Source organism: Arachis duranensis, chromosome 7 (genome assembly GCF_000817695.3).
Source record: "Arachis duranensis cultivar V14167 chromosome 7, aradu.V14167.gnm2.J7QH, whole genome shotgun sequence".
Lineage (NCBI taxonomy): Eukaryota > Viridiplantae > Streptophyta > Magnoliopsida > Fabales > Fabaceae > Arachis > Arachis duranensis.
The window spans coordinates 72,081,208-72,103,366 of record NC_029778.3 but is presented as its reverse complement, the minus strand read 5'-3'; the positions used below and the strand labels follow the sequence as shown (position 1 = coordinate 72,103,366).

General features: G+C 32.4%; 2 protein-coding genes across 3 annotated transcripts in view; both read right to left on the bottom strand.

Annotated features, from left to right (window-relative positions):
- The window catches only part of LOC107459830 (interactor of constitutive active ROPs 4), a 6,066-nt gene extending 2,359 nt beyond the window's left edge, over positions 1 to 3,707 (bottom strand). The window contains exons 1-3 of one of the 2 annotated variants that reach the window (XM_016078109.3): positions 3,601 to 3,707; positions 3,459 to 3,511; positions 1,194 to 1,265 (exon numbers count right to left, since the gene is read on the bottom strand). The gene's annotated coding sequence lies outside the window, so the exon portion shown is untranslated. The remainder of the gene's footprint in view (positions 1 to 1,193; positions 1,266 to 3,458; positions 3,512 to 3,600) is intronic. The other variant, XM_016078110.3, reaches the window with a different exon arrangement.
- Positions 3,708 to 19,170: 15,463 nt separating this feature from the next.
- On the bottom strand, positions 19,171 to 21,667 carry LOC110274237 (uncharacterized). The gene is made up of 6 exons (XM_052251632.1): positions 21,642 to 21,667; positions 21,399 to 21,589; positions 21,044 to 21,282; positions 19,906 to 19,998; positions 19,678 to 19,779; positions 19,171 to 19,569 (listed from the first exon to the last, which is right to left on the bottom strand). Exons 1-6 carry the CDS (start codon positions 21,665 to 21,667, stop codon positions 19,171 to 19,173), a joined length of 1,050 nt encoding a protein of 349 aa, XP_052107592.1.
- Positions 21,668 to 22,159: the final 492 nt, after the last annotated feature.

Genomic DNA, 22,159 nt, shown 5'->3' with positions numbered 1-22,159 from the left:
ACATTCTTCAAAATTTAACTAAATAAACATTTTAACATACAAAAATGACAAATTTTCATGGTTAATGGAGGTTAGGCTTTATTATTCCCAAACCAAAATTAGGTAAGAGAATAGATAGAGGATAAACATCAATTGCGATGAAACAATTTATGGCCCCTTGAATTGAATTCAACCTACATTGTCATAAAGAAGCCAACTCACTACAACTATGACAACCAAACTAAAATATATCAATTTTGATTTAATTATTTAAACAAGATATCAAAAATTAAATTAATATCAGCAGAAACTATAGAAAGGGGCATATGATCCACTCTAAAAAAAATGAATGTGAAGAAAGTAGCCCCCACAATCACAATGGTCCTGTGTTTCAAAACATTGACATGCAATGAAAGTGTGCCTTTAATATCACCCCAAAGAGCAAAAGCATGCAGAGTTCTCAGAGCCTACTTTATTCAGTACTTTTTGCTTTGTTTATAAAAGCTTTGTAAAAAGTGCGGTAAAAGTTGAATTTTTTGTTACATGTATGAAGCCTACTACTCTTTGAACTCAGTATCTCTATCATTTTAAAAAAATGGTATTGTTTGAAAATTGTTTTTATGATAAAAATATGGAGGGGTTGAGTAAATTAATCTATTTAGTGGTAAAGACAGATTTGGAGAAATATAACATTTTTTTATGCTTTCAAAATGTAGAAATAGTAAAAACTAGACAATGAAAAAGAATTTCTTTCCCATCTTTAATTATCAAAATTATCAAAAAAAATATTTAGTCTTAACTATCTCATTATGTTTGAATTTGCATCACAAAGATAGTTTCTAAATACTGTCCTAACACATTCTTAATTTGTTAATAATAAACTAAATTATGATCTACCAAATTTTAAAAGCGAAAAAAGTAATAATAAAATTTGATAAATACTTTAATTATTGTGTAAAATATTTTTCAGTTGAAAATATGAAAATTAAACCAGGGTAAAATGAATTTATCTGACCCCATTGCAAATGAGCAAACATGATACCGATAACAAAAAAAAAAAAGTTAAACTCCCCCACTTTCCCATTAAATGCAAGTAGACCCCACCATACCCCAAAGTGGTTGTATATAATGGAGTGCACACTGAGGAACAAACTTCAATAGTAGAGTCACATTTTGTTGCATTTTTTTTCTTTTTTTTTTTTTTTAATTTTTACCTTTTCTTCTGCTTGGTATTCTAAAGTAGTCTTTGGTTCACGTGTCCTATTATTAACATTGATTTGAAGCACCTAGTAGAAGCATATCAAGGTGTTAGTTCTAGTGGCCAACATCATAAGATAAAAACATGAAATAAAATTAATATAAGTGTTGTGGACTGCAAATGGGATTGGAGTTGGTAACTCAATTATTGTGAGGGATCAAGTGTCAAGATTTTGTGTCACCTTGAAATTGTGGGGTGTGACTTTCATGAGAAATGCTTGTATATTTCTAACGTTAAAGAAAATTTAATGGTAATTTATTTTATTAAATATGTTTTACAAGCATGAATAATATTTTTTTATAGTAAAGATTAGCGGATGTAATGTTTGGATGAATCTCACATTGATTAAATAAATATCTTTCTATATTGATTTTTTTTTTTTTTGGTAAATTGATATGATTAAAGTTACACTCGGATGAAGTGAAAAATATCATGAGTTGGTAGAAAATCCATTTTCTTCTGAAATTGTCTCTCCCATATAGGAAACCAAAGGCATCAAAGACCTCACATCATAAATCAAATGGAGGGGTACCACTCCGAGAGAGAGATTGATTCAAATAGTTTTACCCTAAAGTTGAGAAATTGAAGTTGCAAATTATTCCTTCACATTAGATGTAAAAGGATCATGCAATGTGTAAATAATACAAATAATTTTTTTATAGACAGCGGGGCTAAAAACGTCTGACAAAAAAAAAAAACTAAATAGAAACTACTTTAAAAAAATTGTTCCTATTTCTTTGAATGTTATATTGTCATATTGATTTAGATATCCCGTACTCCATATTCAAATATATTTTTTTTCAACCAATAAAAAAAAAAAGACAAAATACACGATTGTAAAAGGTTAGTTTAATTTTCAAATTTTTCAATTAGATAAAATGTATAAAAATATCCCAACAAAGCTTATAATTAAACTAAAAAGTTTGTATAAATATAACTTTTTTTTATCACTATAATTTTAGTCTTTTACCCTTAGCTATACAGAAGTTATAAAAGACGTAAAGTAACTTTTTGTTAAAAAAAAAATCTTGAGAATCTAGCATAATAAAGGAGAAACAAATAATATGTGTGGGTAGAAAACAGCTTTTTCAAAAATTCATGGAAATAAGAAATAGTTAGTTAAATATGAACATAAAAAGAAGTAACATGATAAAATAAAAACGGTTGAAAGTTTAGCTATCTAACAAGAACAAGTTTTCCAATGCTCTTAATAATAATTTGGACATTTACATTTGTTTTCTTTCTCAAGTCCCTCCAAACATAAACATGGTAAACAATATTCTCTAGTGCCATGTTTGGTAGAAAAAATCCAACAAGAAAACAAATTCATGAAACCAAACATAACGTAAGACAAAGAAGTGGAACAGAAAGATTCTGCAACGCATGCATGTCAAGAACTCAAAAGTTTTTTCAAAAGAATACCATTTAATTTGTGCACTATCAATATATTTTTATATAAATATTTAATTATGCCTGACATATACAAGCATCAATGAGAGTGATAAAATTATTTTATTCTATATATCAATCACTTTATATCAATTTAATTCAATAAATACTTACAGAACAGTAATAATGCCAAATGCTTTGAAATGAAATATAAAAATATCACATTTTTAATATAAAGGGGGAAAAAACATCCTTACCATTTGAACAAATTGCACAGCCAAAAACGGAAATTTCTAACATAAATGAATATTTGAAGATTTCATAATTTTAATCAATTTATAATAAAAATCATTGTTACTTATTTCATCAGTTTCAGTCATAACCCATAAATACTTGAAAGCAATAATAAACGGTTTTAAAAGCAACATTTATTATAGGTGGTAAAAACTTTCTATAAAAGATGAATAAATGAAATATTGAAATGATTTGACCAGTAAAAAAGAAAAGAAAATGCTATAAACAAAAAGGCACTCAAAAGAATAAGATCTTCATCACATAGTTGTAATCATAATGATCCTATGAATGTGTGTGTATTTATGTGTTTGATGGGCAAGAAAATTTAAAATAAAAAATTTAAAAACAAAAACAAACTCAGAAGTGAAGAAAAGTACTAGAAAGTTAGAAACTTGGGGGGAATAACATGAACTATTCATTTCATTTTCTTCCTAAGAAAAAATGAGTAGAAAAAAAAAATCTTAGAAAAATATCATTGAGGAAATACAAACATATATTGAAGAAAATTAAAGAAAATTCAGGTTGAAGAAGCACTCACCAATGGCTATATATTGAAGGAGTTAAATCAGCTAACACTGTTGTTGGAAGGATCTGAAAGCAACCAAAGAATGATATTAAGAGAACTTTCTCATCAAATGCAAATATAAAAAAATAAAAAATAATAACAAAAAAATGCATACCCAGAAGAAGAAGAGAGAAAGAATGGAGTATTTGAAAGTTTGAATTAAAGCTGTTATGAAACTGTGGCACAAGGTAGTGGCTTATTTATGAGTTACTCAGAAGAGTACAAAAACAAAAAGAGGGTCATTTTGGGAAAATTGATTCCCAATAATTAATGTTGTTTTTGCATTGTGTAAACTGTAAACAAAACATAAGGGGAAGAGGAACTCTTGGAAATCCAACTAGTCAGTACTAGTCTTCTTTTGTCGCTTTCCTCCATAATTCAAATCCTTTCTTAGTTTTTCAAAACCTTTTTTCTTTTTTGTTTTTTGTATTTGGATTTTATTACTATTAGTAGTGTTTTTAACTTTTATAATATTTGTCGTTATTTAAAAATACTAAAATTTTAATATATTGGACACTTTAAATTAGTTTTAAAATTTGGTAATATCGGATATTTTCATTTTTAAATTTTAAAATATATAAAATAATTTATAACATTTTTTTTAAGAAAAAGTTTAATATACTAGGTGAAGCGTACAACTAACAAAAGATAAATAAAGACAATAACATAAAATCTACATGCTACAATAATTTTTATGTCATCTTCCGTATAATTATCAACAACATTGAATTAACTACCACATTATTTTTTAGAGTAACAAAACAATATAAGAATACAGTCCACCACATTTGTTCTCTTATTCCTAAATATCACACCATTTTTGAGTAGCCAAATATTTTTTGTAACAGAAAAGAATTCAATTAACCACTTTTTACTCATGTATTTTTTCAATGGTATGATATTTCAACTCTCAAAGTATTTTTTTAATGGTATCTGGGATGGTCCAATCACGCCTAACATAAAAAAATTTATACACACCATACTTGTCAAGAAAATTTATAAATAACAAACAAGTATTATATAGTTTCAATATCCTTTCTATACAGAACACACATTATTACAAAATTCAATGATGTCAATCTACTCAATCGGTCCTTAATATTGACTCACCCTACTAGAACAAATCAGGTAAACAGTTCAACTGAAAAAAATTAGTCCTTTTCAACTTTTTTGTGAATCTGTAGCTACTTATATCATCTAATAAAGTCTCTTTTTGTAATACCTACACAAATGAGTTAATAAAATAAATGTCTTCTTTGTCAAATTTTTACACCACTTTATCCTACTGTATATCTACTATTAATCTAATAAAATGCAAGACATCAAGTAGTTGGTTCAAGATTTCTGTCTTCCATTGATGAAATTTTCTCCTCTGTCTAAAATTTCAAACTCACTTTAAGCCATCCTATAATTCACAATCCTCAATTATGGATCTTTTTTTGTTTGAAATTAAGACGAACCTTGGAAAGGAGTTCATTAGATTCCTAACTTGTAACCATCTATTCTCCCAAAATCTGGTTGATCTATCATTCCCTACCTCCATAGCTAGTCCATCAATTATCTTGTCTCTCACATGTTGCTTCTTTATTTGCAATTGATGGTATATATCTCTTCATGGACTTCCTTTTTATTGGTAATGTTGAGTTGACAACAACGGATTAGGGTTCAAGTTATTGTATGAGCACACAACCTTCTTCCATAATAGACAGTTCTCCTTAAAAAATCTCCACCATCATTTAAACAGTAAAGCAGTATTACAAACCACCGCATCTCTCACTCCCAAGCCTCTTAGCTTCTTCGATGCATGTATCATCTTTCACCTTTCAAGAGCCAAACTAGGTCGTCCATCTTTCTTTTTCCAAAAGAACCTCCTCTGCAATACAATTATTTTTTGCACATCTACATTTGGCATCTTATACAGACTCATATATTTGTTAGCGTTCGTATCTTTTATGGACACACATAATAATTTATTCATTTAATAAATATATATGATTAAGACTTAATTAATAACGAACCTTTGCCCTTGTCCATTTTTCCCACACCATAGTGGATCCATTCCCGTGGTTTTGAGCTTAGCACTAGAGACTAAGGATGTTCAAAACTGATCTAATCCAAACAAAACTAATCAACCGAAATAAAAACTTGATAACCGAACAAACTAAAAACTAAAAAAATGAAAAAAAAAATTTGTTTTTTTTTTGTTCGGTTCGGTTCGGTTTGGTTTTGACAAAAAAAAACTTGAACCAAACCAAACCGAACCGATAAATTTAACTACGTAAGTTAATTTTAGAAAAAATCCCCACTTGACCTACCTAAACCCTAATCCACTCACACTCACCCACTCCCTCTAAAAAAGCGCCTTCACTCCTCTCTCATTCACATGGCGCAAACTCCTCTCTCACTTAGGCTTCATGCACACAAATTACTTTCTCACTCACTCAGTGTCAGTCTCCACTCTCCTCTCTCAGCTACAGACTCATAGTCCTCTACTCCTCTCTGCCATCACCATCCAGCAACTTCTATTTTCGTCCACTATTTATCGAAGTCTCATGCCGTCTAGCAGCGCCGTCTTTCTCAGCGTCGTCATTCTCGGCCGCTATGTTGTGCTCCGTCATCTTCACTCTCTGCGTCGTTCTTGGCGCTGTGCTGGCCGTGATACTCAATCCTTCTCAGCCTCTGCACCTCCTGATGGTTGTAAAACCAACTTGACAAGTGCACCGAATCGTATCAAGTAATACTACGGTGAGTGGATATCATTCCCACGAGGATTAATGAACTGAGCAAGCAATGATTAATTGACTATTCTAATTATACTGATTGAAAACTTGTCTAAGAGGTATTAAATGTCAAAAATAGAGAATTTAAAAGAAAGCAGTTATGAACGATTAGGAAAAGTAATATGAATAAAAATGTTAAGGCTTTGGAGATAGTAAACCTTTAGAAAAAATGCTTCTTGCTATCCACATTGATCATGCAGAGATGTATCTATGACAAACCATAGTTAATCAAACTCCAATTTCTTGGTGATTCAATTTCTCTTAATCTAATAAACTGTCAATTCCTTGATCAATTTGTTATGATAAAAGGTCAAGCACAATTTCTGATTTATAACCACACAATTCTTAAGGATTAATCCTAGTTGATTTTATGTCACTTATCAAAATTAGTTTTAAAAACTTAAGGAATTATGAGAAGAAGTTTCAAGCTTAATTCCAGTAATCAACTTTTCGAAAGTAATAATAGAATTCAAATAAGATTATAATTATTTTTCAATACATTCCAACCCTTAAGATGAAGAACGAAACATACTTCTTAAGAAAAATATCAATACATTAATTAAAAGTAGAAAAACAATAACATTAGTCCATCATAATCAATAGAGCTCCTAACCTTAATAGAGGAGATTAATGACTCATAGTGTAGAAGCAAAAACAAGAATTTAAAATCAGAGAAAACTAAAGTGTCCCCAGAAAAACTCTTTGGACTTATTTATATTCTATTCTAAACCTACATTCGAATTTAAATACAGAATCAAATAAAATATTTTCTAATTAATCTCAACAAAAAGTGATCTCCTCTTTGAACTTGAAATTCAAAGCTTGGCATTTGCTTATTTGAAATCATGGACTATGCAATTGATCTTTGGGCTTCGGGAGTTGGTGTGACACTTTGTGAATGTGGAGTGACATGCCAAGGTACTTTAGTGGTCAATGGAGCTTGGCCCAAGAAAGTGAGACATAGGCGTGACACTTGATGACGGTTGCGTGCCACTTGGAGAGTTGGTCAAACTTGGCATGGCACTTGGTGCTGGTGGCGTGCCACACCCTTGTATTAGCATCATGGAGGGCCTCCTGTTTTGTCGCCCAGCGTGCCACTTGAGATAGTGGCGTGGCACGCCCATTCAAGGATGGGGTTGAAGGCGTGGCACACCAAGAGAGGGCATGGCACGCCCAAACTTGAGGCGTCCCTGGAGGTGAGGCACGAAGGTGTGACACGCCATTGGTAAGGCGCACGCCATGCTTGATGATGGCTCCCTGGAAGTGCATGGTCGAAGGCGTGACACGCCATGCTTGGCTCCTTGGAGATTGCTTATGCTTGGCGTGGCACGCCAGTGGCTAGGCGTGGCACGCCCAAGCTTGTGGCGTCCCTGGGATGACCATCTTCTTCTTGTCTTTCTTCTTTGCTCTTGTTAGTGCTTTTTCAATCATTTTTCTATAAAATTACATAGCACAAAGCACTCAAAGTACATTGACCAGAACATATGGAACTTAGAGCAAGATCATTAATTTTATTAGGATAATGAACTAGAAAAGCTACTAAAGATGCTCATACATCGCCCCCGTCGTTGCATCTTCCAATGGAGTCTTAAGTATGATTTGTTCATTCTTTGTCCTAATTCTTTGTTTATTATGATTTTTAAATTTTTCAAGCCTTAGAATTTTTATTTTTTAAATTATGTTTGTAAATTGTATTTATTTGTTGGAACTTGTTATGATTCTAATTTTAAAAATAATGCAAAAGTTGAGGCATGGGTCCTATTCCCCTAATTTGAGGAATGAGAAATGAGAATATCTAACATTTAGAGGCACATGTTTAGTTTAGTTAAGCATTCGTACTACTGTTTAACATTCATTTTTTATGAATATACAATGTAACACCCTACTACATTGAGCTTTACGCTTAAGTCGTAAAACAGAGGTGGTGTGGTATTACGACCTCTAAAAGAAAATGTGTACATATAATAGTAGAAGAATTATAATATGCTAGGAGCCTTGATAAACCCCATTTTTAGGGTTTATCTTGTGTTGAATTTAGAGTATTTTGCTAACCTTTTCTCACATTTAGCCAATGAATTAGCATGATTTTGTGATCTCTCCCGTATTTGTGCTTGAATGTAAAAACATGCTTTTTAAGCCTTTAATTTGGTAATTTTAATTCAACCTTGATTCCATAAGATGCCTTGATGTGTTTGCTAGTAATCTCAGGTTAAAATAGGCTAGGCATGGATCAAAGGAGCAAGGAAGGAAGCATGCAAGTGGAGAGAAGCACAAAAAGCCAAAGAATTGATCCCGGCCAAGGACGCGCACGCGCACAAGGCGCTCGCACGCACATCGCGAAATCGGCCAGGGACGCGTACGCGTACCGTGCGTGTTCGCGCCGAAGGCCGCACGTGACTTTTAAATAGAAAATGTGCCCAGCGATTTCTGGGAAGCTGTGGGGCCTAGTTACAATCAATTTTGGCGCCAAAGTGCTTTAAAGGACCAAGGATTGAAGGGAGAGGCATAAATAAATCAATTATTCTATCACTTTTTGCATTCTAGCTTAGTTTAGTATATTCATACACATTAGGATTAGTTTAGAGGTAGTTTCTAGAGAGAGAAGCTCTCACTTCTCTCTAGAATTAGGATTAGGTTTAGGTTAATCTCTCCTCTTAGATCTAGGTTTAATTCATGCTTTGATTTACTATTTCTTTATCAATTCTTACTCCTCTCTTCTTTCTCTTTCTAGTTTTGTACTTTAATCATTGTAATTCTTCACTTTGTTGTGGATATATCTTTGTTCTTTTGTTTTCTTTCAATAATGCAATTTGAGGTAATTCATGATAATTTTGATTTCCTTGATTGTTGTTGTTAATTCTTTGCATTCAATTGTTGTTAGAATCCATTCTTGTTGTGATTTACCATACTTTTCTTTTGTACCTTCCAAGTGTTTGATGAAATGCTTAGGAGGATGTTAGAGTAGAATTTTATTATGTTCTTGGCTTGGGAAGGTAAATTAGGAACTCTTGAGTTACTAATATCCAAGTGATTGATAGTTGATAGCCATTGACTCTAGCCTTCATTAATTCAATTAGTGGAAAGCTAGGACTTATGGATTTGGATTGATATAACTCACTTGACTTTTCGTTGCTACTTGTTAGAGGATGACTTAGTGGGATTGATCCTTGACCACCAAACCTTGCCAAGACCATTTTGTTAATAAAATTTTATCACCATTTACTATTCATGTTTCTCATTCAAAACCCCGAAATAAACAAGTTCATAACCAATAACAAGAACACTACCTTGCAAGTCCTTTGAGAGACGACCCGAGGTTTAAATACTTCGGTTTATAAATTTTAGGGGTTTGTACTTGTGACAAACAAATTTTTTGTATGAAAGGATTATTGTTGGTTTAGAGACTATACTTTACAACGAGATTTCATTGGTGAAATTCTAAACCATCAAAAATCTAATCATCAAGCCTTGAAGAATAGAGGAAAATAAAAATCACGAAATAAAAGCGCAACGCTCAAGAAACGAGTTAACTTGCGTGCTAAGAAAACTATAGCTGTTAAACATAAGATAATAAAAGTAGGCATAGAGTGCCAAAGATACAAACTAACAAGCTCCTAGCTCAGCCCGCGAAGTCAAGAATTGCCGAAGAATATTTACACATATATACATACATATCCAAAACCCAAATGTACATAAACATGCCTCTCGACCTACATCTAAAAAACAACAACATAGTATGGAATGAGAACCAGAGGTTCTCAGTATGGTAAAGGTGCCACACACATAATATATAAGGTCCTAGGAATGCCAGAGGCAATCCTAGAACGCCCACACTCAGGTTATAGAGCTTAAATTATTAAACAAAAGCCATAAAAGGTGGTTTTCTAAGAATATCTAAACCTAACTTAACTTAACCTTAAATCTAAATTCCATACTACCATTCCTCCATACCTCCAACTCCATTATGCATTTCACAGACAAATAAACATATAAAGACAAACACAAGAAGGTTACAAATACTGTAGGTAGCAGATATACACTTAACATGGCAAGTACATTTAGGCACACCCAGTTAAAGCACAAGCAAATAATTCAAGTAATATGCATATGATGCATGCCTGTCCTATGGCTGATGAGGCTCATCTGTCGGTTATCCAGCCAACCTGACAAGTCCGAAAATCTTAGACTGTCCCTCGACGTGCATCCCCAAAAATCTATGCATAGTTTTTTTCTCAAATAATCAATATTGCTCAATGGTGGTTACATTCCCGGGAATTTATAGTGTCCGGTCACCCTTACGTCGTAGGGTCAACAGAGTATCGAGTTATTAACCTGGTACACGTGGTGGCAAGCCATTGTATTTTACCCAGGGAATCTCGTATCTCAAATCATTTAAATTCATAAGCCATATAAATAATTCAATTATAATTCATCAACATCCATATCATTCTCAATCGCATCTCATTCATCATCATACATCAATCATATTCAATCCTTATCCTTCATTATCACACCTCCCACTCTGTCCATCAATAGTTCCAATCCAAAACAAAATTCATTCTTTTTTAAATGAATCAAACTTAAAACATACTCATTTTCTTAATAACTCAAAATCAAACCATATAACCTTTGAATTTACATCTTTAAATAATCATATAAACAAAATCTCTATTTTTTATAAAATTTTGGCAGCATCTCCTCTAAAACTTGGACTTTGCCACCCTTTTCGGGTCCAAACCTGCATTCTTTTAAATTCAACATACCCTTCATCATCATCATAACAATTACCACAATAAATCTACCTCAGATCAACAATTATACTCATACAATATTCAAATCCAACAACCAAAATTCAACTAAGAATCATAGTTCACAAATCCTAGGCTTTTAACACAAAATACCTCATTATCACAACAACCTCTACAATAGTTATACCTCAAATTAATAATTCACCAAATTACCAGTCAATTAACAAGCACCAAACCAACCATGTTCATCAACATGATACTAAGTATTAAATATACACATGCAATCCAACTTATCCTATGGTCATCTAGCCTAAGTTTTCACAGAACATTATATATTAAATGCAAGAAACCTAAATCATACCTTGGCCGATTTTCACGTAACGACCAAAGCAATTTATTCAAAATCAAGGCAGCCCCTCAAAATTCAACAAACTCTAAGCTCAGTTTCCTCCAAGTTCCAATATTCACAATTTTAAGCTCCAATTATTTATTTTTCAACTTAATACACATTTATAACACATATATATCCAATTTAATACTCAAAGCTCAAATTCAATAAAATTAAAATAGAATTATTGTATCCTCACCTTACCCAAGCTTCACATAAGCAAAAATGAACGTTCTCCTCAAGCTAATTGGATCCGAAAACGTCAGAAATCAAAGAAATTCAACATTCCTATTCAAAATTTGAAAATTGGGGGAAGAGGAGGCTGTGGATGAAATATCAAGTTACCTATGAAATTACTCCAGTAAAAACGTAGAGCTCGACGCAGTAAACGCGTGGCCGCAAAATGGTGCGGCAATCGGAGCTTGGATGGAAGAGTTACGGGGTTTGGAATTCACCGTAAGGGTTGAAAGCGTTTTTCCTTCCTTTCCTCCTCTGTTCGCTTTCAATATTCTTTGGGTTAAGTATTGAAATCGTCCCTAAGGTCTGGGCTGAAAATCAAAATCGTCCCCGACCTTTTTTTGTTATTAAAATCATCCTTAACGTTACAAAACGTTATAAAATCATCTTTTTCCACTTTAATTTTATTTTTTTTACCATATTATCCTTCCTTGCCGCCCCTGCGTCCAACCCACGCGCCGCCACTTCGTTCTTCCTATTTTTTTTCTTTTTTTAATTTTTGAAGAACATATACATGATTGATGATAGATTGTTGCTAATTTTGTGATTATTTTGAAGAACATATACATGAAGAAGGGGTGAGGGGGTGAGGAGTGGGGGGTTACGGTGAGGGGTTCTGTGACTGCCTCTGCTTCTTCCTCTACTCTGCTTGAACTTCTGCTTATGAAATTGTAACTTGATGATTATTAAACTTTTGGATCTGAAAACTAAAATTGTAGGTTGATGATTATTGAATTATTGTTTATTGAAATTGATGTGATTATTGAAATTGTTATGCTTCTTCTGCTTCTGATTTTCTTGTTTTGTGAATGTTGTTGTTAATTTGTTTTGTTATGAGTAATAAATAGTGAGAAAAGAGAGAAGGAGGAGGTGGAAGGAGTAGATTGGGTGAGGGGTGAGGGGTGAGGGAGTGGGCTAAGGGGGTTACAGGAGGGTGAGTGAGGAAGTGGGATGAGGGAGTTACGGAAGGGGAGGAGAGAGGAGGAGGGAGGAGTTTGTTTTAATTTTTTAATATTATTTTTAATTATTTTTATTAATAATAAAGGGTAATATGGTAAAAAAATAAAATTGAAGTGGAAAAAGACGATTTTATAACATTTTGTAACGTTGATGATGATTTTAATAACAAAAAAAGGTCGGAGACGATTTTAATTTTCACCCCACACCTTAGGGATGATTTCAGTACTTAACCCATATTCTTTTCCACTGAAGTGGGGAAAAGAAAGGCTTCGGGTTGCTTTTAATGCTGGGCCGGTTGGGCCCACGGACCCAGTTTGGGCCCGATTTAACTTGTTCGGCCGGTTTGGTCTAATCTTAGACCATTTTTTTCGAAATTAGTGTCAAAAATTTTATTTCGATGTGCTCTATCCTAATTTGATATAATATTCACATTTCTAATATTCTTTATTAAAAACTAATTTATTAACTAATTATCTATTAATTTAACAGGTTTACATACAACCTCATTTGGTATTAGTTATTTGTGTTTTAATTTAATTTTGGATTTCAAGTTCTTTATTTGCTCAACAATATTTTGCTATCCTACTAGAGAATATTAAAGTATGACTGCTTTGCAGAAAAAATTAATGAAACAATTTTTTTTTATTGTGTTAAACGTTTCATATTTTTCGATTATTGTATTATAATTTTTTTTAGTGTTGAACTTCTTGTATCAAGATTTTTGTCAGTTATTATATTTATGACTTTATTTATTACTTTGTGAAATTAAATTTATTATTTTATTACATATATTTTTATTAAAAATAACATAAGACAAAATTTTAGTACATGAAAAATAATAAGAACAGAATATTTTTTTAATTTGGTTCGGATGATCTCAATTTAAATCGAACTATTAATATAAAGTTACATCAAATAATTTTTCTTTAAAAAATAAAACCAAATCAAACCGCAAACATCGCCTGCTAGAGACTGGTATGTGGAGGTGGAGCGCGTACTATACTTTAACGTTGGAGTAATAAATAACCAATGCAATGTTTTTTTTTTTTTTTTCTGGCATGTTATTTAATTGAATAAAATAAATGCAACTTTGCATATAAAGAATGGATGTTGATTTTGCACTTGCGTATGGGCATAAAGCCATAAACAAATGTTTGATCCTTCATCCTTGTTTGCCTGAGTGGACAAAATCTCGGGACCAAATTGTCCACGTGCCTGACATCAGAATCATCTAACAACAGTGTGATTTATTTATTTTACGTGCATTAGCTATTAATTATTTCACTACTAGAATGAAACCCCTATTTAAATTTTTCCTTAAAAAAAACCATGATATGTTATTATTAACGATAATACTATGAAAAATACAATTTGTATAACAAAATTCACCCTTTCGTCAACTTTTAAATTTATTTAATTATTTTTTAACTAAAATATATTTTTATTTTTTAAATACATATTTATAATTAAGATTAATTTAAATTTTAAAAACTAAAATTTCTCTAAGTTGTACCACTTTATATTTATTTCTTTTTATGTTTCTTCTATTCTTCTATCTGGTTTTCCACTCTTTAATTTCAAGTCAAGTAATTCATTTCAATTCAAAAGTTTAATCCTTCATTTCAATTCAAATTAGTTCATTTTAATCCAAAAGTGTTGCATTATTCTCAATAAACTTACTACTTTAAATTAATATTTTTTTTAGTATGAGTATTTTTCTTTGTTTCTTCTATCACATCTTGTGTCGTTTGTCTCTCTCATACGGGGTATGCTTCAATTCAATTTAAGAGTGACCTTCAATTCAGTTCAAGTCAAAGGTGCTCCATTTCTCTCAGTAAATTTACTACTTTAAATTCATATTATTATTATTATTATTATTATTATTATTATTATTATTATTATTATTATTTGTCCATTGTTTATGTAATTATTTATTTTATATATTTTTTATTTTATCCTAGTATGTTAAGAAATATCATAATTAACATCTTTAATTATATTTAAAAATAAACATAATAATTTATTTTTATTTAATTAGAACTAGGTTGATCTTATTTGATTTTAATAATAGAGTGGTTACAAATAAAGTAATTTATACTTAATTAGTTTGAGTAAAGATGCACAAAAAATCAAAAGTTTAAGTAAGAAGATATAGATGATATATTCATAAAAAAATATATTTTTTCAATTATAATATATCTAATAGTATGATGTTATATATAAAATATTTTTAAAATACATCTAAAATCATAAATTTTAGAATTTAAATATAAACATTAAAAATATAATTAATCTTTTAATTTTTGATTCGATAAAATGCATCTAATATTTATTATTTTATTATTAGTTAGATTTTTTCGTTACTTATTTGAACATTAACGTTTTTAAAATTATTAAAATCAATAACTAAGTTAAGTTTTTTAGATCTTATGAATAAAAATATATCTAACATATATTATCGTAGTATTAGTTGGAATTTTTATTACTTATTTGAGCATTAGTATTTATTCATTTTAATTTTTTTATTGATATTATTGTTTGGTATTTTAGCTAATGGTTAAAATTAGTTTATTTCATAAGTTTATTACACATACAAAATAATACAATCGTACTCAAAATATTTTAGAACACATCCAAAAATTTATCAAATAAATATAAAATTCCACAATAAAATATCGTATCTCATTTCATTATTAGTTGACATAACACGTACTAACATGCATATGTTCGGTGCAGTGAAGACACACCTGTATCCTTTCTTATTCCAATGCTATAAGCACAAGAAAATAGTGTAAAGATAAATATAGTTTTACGGTATTAAGTATAAATAGATAGATTGATTGATAAATAGATCATAATTAATAAGCAGATAGATAGATAGATTTGGATTGTTTAAAATTTGAATTTTAGGATATGCAAATTTTTTAAGTTAATTGTTAATTAGTTTTTATGATAAATATTTAGTATCCATACCATACTGATACTGATACTCGTTAATGTCAATGGATTGATAAATTAGTTAAATTATTAAATTTTATACAGAAACAAAACCTTTAACTATTGCTCTTGGTTTCGATCCTGAATTGATTCAAGATGTTTTTTTTGTCTTACTGATCCAAAATGTTTAACCAATATGGACACCTAATTATTAATTTGTATATATTTTAATTAATTACAATTTTTTAATATTATAATGATCATAATTTTATTTATAATCTTAGACGTCAACATGGCATTTGTGATAGACTTGAACACGCAACCGTAGTAAAAAGAAATTGACTCATTTGATAGCCATATTGATATGAACGATATAAATATTTGTAGTGGTTCAAGCAATTCCGCTATAGAAACTGAGTGCACAACTGAGATAGTTAATATTTTTTCTTTTGGAAATTTTGATAATGTCATAATTTATTCTTCTGATATTTGTGGCCGACTTTTTTACTTGCATGCTAATTATAGATTATATTTTAATATATTCCTGTAAAGACATCCAAATATCCGAGCAATGGCACTATAAATATATATGTATGCGTGTATTATTTTGTCATTCTTTTGCCATAATCCTTGTCATTATGTTTTATTTTTTTAGGTCATAATTCATCCCAGCATTTCTGATGAGGAGATTCCAAAAGTGGGGATGCTATTTGGAACCCTCGAAGAAGCATGCCAATTTTGCTACAACTATGCCAATAAAGTAGAATTCGAGCCTCATATAAGAAACACTAATTTTGTCAAGAATGAAAGGACACCCATTAACCAATCCATACAGTGCAATAGAGATGGATACCGAACAAAGAAGAATCCAGAAACCCAAAGGTAAAACACAGTCTCATCTGTACACTATAAAGCTCGCATCTATGTGAAAAACTTGACACAGAGCTTGGACAATAGAGACAGTTGAAGGTAGAATTAGCTCACACGCACCGGTGTGATCCCAGTTTGTCATGGATGTTTAAGAAAAACAGAAAATTCTCCATGCACGTTAAGGATGTCATTGAGCGCAACGATCAGGTTGGTATACGACCTTCAAAGACTTTTCAAGTGGTTGCTGATGAAGCTGGTGGTCGATCTAATCTGGAATTTGAAGAGAAGGATGTTAGAAATTATATATCTAGTAAACTCCGAATCCATGGAGATGATACTGATGCGCAGGAGATGCTGGATTATTTTACGAGGATGAAAGAGCAAAATCCAAATTTTATTATGACATTTTGTCTATAGTGACAATAGTCTCAAGCATGTATTTTAGGCAGATGCTCGATCAAGAGCTGCTTACGAGTATTTTAGTGAAGTGGTGTCATTTGACACCACATACAAGCTCAACAAGTAACTTCTTTTTCTGGTTTATTTTTTTATGGATTCATTAATTTACAAGTTCATTGATTGTCCCATGTGTTGATTTTTTTTATAGGTTTGAGATGCCAGTTGCAGCATTTGTAGGCGTCAATCACCATGGAAGGTCATGTCTCTTCGGGTGTGCTCTATTGGGCAATGAAGAGACTGGATCCTTTGAATGGCTCATGCAAACATTTGTAAAATGTATGGGAAAAGCACCAGATGGCATCTTAACTAACCAATGCGGGGCCATGGAAATCACCATTCAGAATGTCATGCCAAACACTAGGCATAAATTGTGCATCTGGTACATTATAAAGAAGATACCACATAAACTTGGACGGTTGAGCCGTTATAAAGAAATTATTGTTACAATGAGTGGGATTATTTAGGAGTCTCGTTCGCGAGAATCATTTGACAGTTTATGGTATGAATACACATCCAAAACATGATTGGTCTATTTATTAGTCGTTTTAAGTGTTGACTAGATTTTGTAATAGAAAAGAACTTATTCTAAATTTTCTTTCATGCATGTTTAATGTCACAACATAGGTGAGTATTTTAACGGCAAATATGTCTATCAAAATGCAAATATCTATCATATTCACAATATATGGGTTCCTATTTTTCTAGAGCATGAATTTTGGGATGGCATGAGGAATACACAACGAAATGAGAGCATGTATGCTTTCTTTGACAAGTACCTAACATGTAGGAGCAGCTTGATTTAATTTGTGCACCAGTATGACAATTATCTTGTAGATAAGAAATAGCAGGAGTGGGAATATGATGCAGCAGACAACAAGGGCCTGATCCCATGTGTATCGAACTCTCCTATTGAGAAACAGTTCCAATATGAGTACACCAACTACTATTTCACGATGTTCAAGCCGAATTTATCAAAAAGTGCGACTACAACCTGTCTCCAAGGGTAGTAAAGGACAACTAATACTTCTATGAAGTGACTGAACAGAAGATAGTAAATGTAATATCTGTTTATAGCGAGTACGAAGTTGTGTTTTGTCTTATTTCACACCAGATTAGGTGCAACTGCTTCAGGTTTGAGTCACATGGTATCCTCTGTTACCACACCTTATCGGTTTTATCTCATTGTAAGATTGACAAGGTGAACTCGTCCTATATACTATCTCGGTGGAGCAAGAATGATTATCGCAAGCACACCCACATTAGCAGTAGTCATGACTCACGGTGCTCTGATGAAAGCATGAATATATTTAGAGGACTGTGTGTTGACTTCTACAATGTGGCATAGGACTTTGTGCATGACAAGGAGGAGGCTGATATATTGCATTCCGCTTTTGCGAGTGCTAAAGTGGCACTTAGCGAACATCGGCCAAAACATTCAGAAAGTATACACACAAGTGAGTGTCTTGATAGATTAAATGCTCTACGGAGCCCTCCTCAAGTGGTACCTAGGGGGCGTTAAAGTTTCAAGAGACTCGGGACGGATATGAACCGGAAAATTAAGAAGGCTACTAAAAAATGTCGAGCTGGTAGTAAACATCCAAAGGTTAGTTATGACGGCCATGGTTTACACAATAATCTTGCTCTGCTTATATTTTTCATGTGTTTAGCCTGTTGAATTTAAGATATTTTCATATCACTACAGGACGCGCGCAGAATAGCGGCGGTTTAATTGCCGAATTGCGGCGGTTTTAAACTGCCGCTAAATAGGTTGATAGCGAAACAGTATCCGCAACGCACAAAAGCCGCGGGAATCACACTTTGCGGCGGTTTCCAGCAACCGTTGGCATAACCGCCGCAAATCATAAATTTTTCGGCGAACAGTTTACCGGCGGTTTATAACCACCGCCATATCATCCAAAAGTGATTTCCCATGCAGGTTTGCGACAGAATTTTGTTTAATAATTTGTTTTGATTACTTTGACAAACCTGGGTAATTTTTTTTAAATTTCTTTTTATCTAAAGAATATTATCGTTATTTAATTTTTTTATCTTTTTTACTATATTTTATTAATTTTTTTCATCTTTTTTATTTAAAGAATATTATACCTTTTTTATCTCTAAAATTCTGCACTATGAAAAAAAACTCATGAATATTTAACTGCGAAGCAAACTAACAAATCTATTTTGATAATGTCAATAAAGTATTTCAATAGTCACCCAAAAAGGTAAAGTACATGACTAATAATTAATGCTGCATACTTAACATAAACTAAACATATACTGAAAAACAAAGTATCACATAAAGCCTAATTTCTATTTCCGCCATGTCCGTCCAAATAATTCATCTGTGCAGTGATGTCCAGAGATAGCTCCCCACATTGTTGTTGGACCAGATAACTCAGCACAATCTCTATTGCCTGCCTCTTCATTTTCTCTGCTGCTAATTCATCCTCCATTGCTTTTCGCTTCAATTTTTCAGTTGTCACATCTGCTTGTAGTTCACACAGCATCCTTTGGGCCTCTTCTACTTGAGCTCTATCCACCGACAGCTGCAAACTCAGACGAAAGAGTTGACTTGGTGTCGGCCCGTGTCCCATCCCACGCACTCTACCCGGGTGCTCTTTATCGAGAGCTTGGGCAAGGGAATCATTTTCTGACAATATTCTTGTAGATTCATCCAGCTGCTCAATCTCATATATTTTTTCCTGCAGACATAAATAAAATTACACAATCACACTAGGCTAATAGCATACTCAAGGCATTTTAATAACTAAACCCAACATGTTACAGCATAAATGATTAAGTGTACTTACACCAATCTTCCGAGCTTCTTCATGTATATAGCTTCCATCAGATCTTTTGTGCTTTAGGATCCATACTTCTCCTCTACCAACTTTTCTCCCTTGCTTTTCTGACTGTGACAATACAATTTATGCCATGAATTTCACTTCTTTAGATTTTTCCAATAATTATGTGTTGTTTTACTCTATAAATAAATCAACACTAAATGCCACTTATACTTGACTACAAATTTATATTACCTCTTCTTCCCTTGTCCTAGCCAAGCTTTTAGAACCGCCAGTGTGCGTGTAAAGTTGCTTCTTACGATTCAGCGCATTTTGCTTACATTTCGCCTATTAAAAATCAACAATAAACTGTTGTTCACTAAAGTAATAAATATAACTACGTAGCATATATGTATCCTACGTTGCAATAGACTCAAAATAATGGGGAAGTAAGTAAGAAAGTGTGGAAATTGAATAAATTGTACGTAGTCTTAAGTTAAGTACTGCTTTACCAAGAACAATAGTTATATGCATGCGGTCCCTATTTACATATAAGAAGTTAACAATGTTATTGTATTTCTAATATGTAAATACAACCCCTATAAGAAAAGCTTTAGCAGGCATCTGTGACATAGCCCAATAACAATTATATAGTATAAATTATAATAATAGGGGTACTCAAATTAAATCAAAAGTCCTATACGGTAACAGACAAACAACAAGGTTGTACTAATGAAAGTTGGTGTATATCAATTTCATCATCATGCAAGTATATATTATGATTTTAGCCAACCATTCCTTCTGGACCGTGACATGTGCTGAGTATGTTTATATTAAATTTAATTACACATGTATATTAAATAACAGGGTTCAAATTCAAATCAATTGGAATAAAAACTATTTATATATATCAGATCATATAAAAAAATGATCAAAATTGCATGTTCATATTTGAAAGGATTTCATTATTTAAATAATTACATGTATTAGATCAGATTTTGGATCAATAGTTATTAGAATTGAACAGGTTAAATCACTCAATCAGATTGAATCTGTGGGTTACAGATTGAATTAGCCTAGTCATAATTAAATTAATGGGGTACCTTTGTTGCAAGATCACTACGATAGTCAATGAACCACCTTCAGTGCTCTATAGGAATCCCCTCCGGGCGCTTCTCAAGATTCTGCTCAAGTGTCCTTGTTGGTTTGTAATGCGAGTCATACAGCCTCCCCTTGTGTCCTTCCAGGACCTCCCCATTTGTTGCAAAAGTGTTTTCTTGATTCTACCACTGCTATTCTAAAAGTGGAACATCTCCTGCAACGACAATGTCCAGCTGTAAGTAATTGCAAGTTCTAAGGTTTGATATGATTAAACAACGCCGAAAATAATTACCTTTATGCAATCATTATAAACCCTATCTTTGCCCCACACCTTTGGCCAACTCTTTTCATAGATAGGAAATTTGCTGTAATCAGAACCCAGCGCTCCTAGAATGCCACTCAACAAGCCAGCTCCATCTCCAACTGCTTGCAGTTCCTCATTGAACCTCAGTATGATCTTGCTACCATTAAGAGACTGCTCCATAGCCTCCCTCACACTCATTTTAGCTGGCTTGACTATTCCTTCAAAATCTATAAAAAAAATTAAAAAATGGTATATACGTGTTCAACGTGCCCAACATGTAAGCCATACATAAGTATATCATTAGCTAATCAATTAAAAAGTTTTATGGTTCAACACTTGTTACCAATGAGATCAACATTCCAAAACTCAGTGGTCTTTTGTCCTTTGCGCTTTTCAGCATCAGAAGCAGCAAACATCTTGTCAATGTGTTCCTCAAACGAATCTACCTCGTTTGCCTCCGGGTCAATGTCTTCATTGCTCGATTCTGTCACTTGTGAACCGTTAGTGGCCTGTAACTTAGGTCTTAGTTCGCTCCTGGGTGGACGAAAGGGTTGCAGAAGAGCCGTTGTGGAGACACCACCATTACTGGGGGTGGAGGGATGAGCCAGTCATCGTCATCGGATGGTGGAGACACAGGAGGTGCAGTTGGAGGCTACTGACGCAGTGGTGACACTCTGGTGTCTTTCTTGAAGCGAGCTTTCCTAGGCATCTTAAAATCCTAGTGTAAACACATGTAGCATGCCAACATAGATTAATATCTCATGGAAGAATAAAATAATTAACCAACAAATAGCTGCTATTTCTCTTTCACCTTCTATGTCGTATTAAATTCCCTTAATTAAACAGTGGATATTAGCTAAAATTATCTACATTTACAGGCTGTTAAAGGAACCACCGCGTCTTAGGCTAATAGCATTACTCCCAATATAACTATGTAAAAAGTTAGTAAATAACAGTATATATACGTACATATATTAATTACATTAACAACATCTCTTTTTCCAAATGATCCAACTACATGTAAATTAGAAAAATCAAAGTCCAAAAGGAAAGCTGTTAATGGACGAGGACACTAATAAAGCCTTAGTTCGTTCTTTTGGAAAA

Excerpts from the sequence above, each read along its gene's own strand:
- LOC110274237 (XM_052251632.1), bottom strand. The coding sequence starts at position 21,667 with ATGACTGGCTCATCCCTCCACCCCCA. Across the intron at positions 21,590-21,641 it reads GGCTCATCCCTCCACCCCCA|GAGCGAACTAAGACCTAAGT; the intron begins GTAATGGTGGTG and ends TCGTCCACCCAG. Across the intron at positions 19,780-19,905 it reads CTAGGACAAGGGAAGAAGAG|TCAGAAAAGCAAGGGAGAAA; the intron begins GTAATATAAATT and ends GTATTGTCACAG.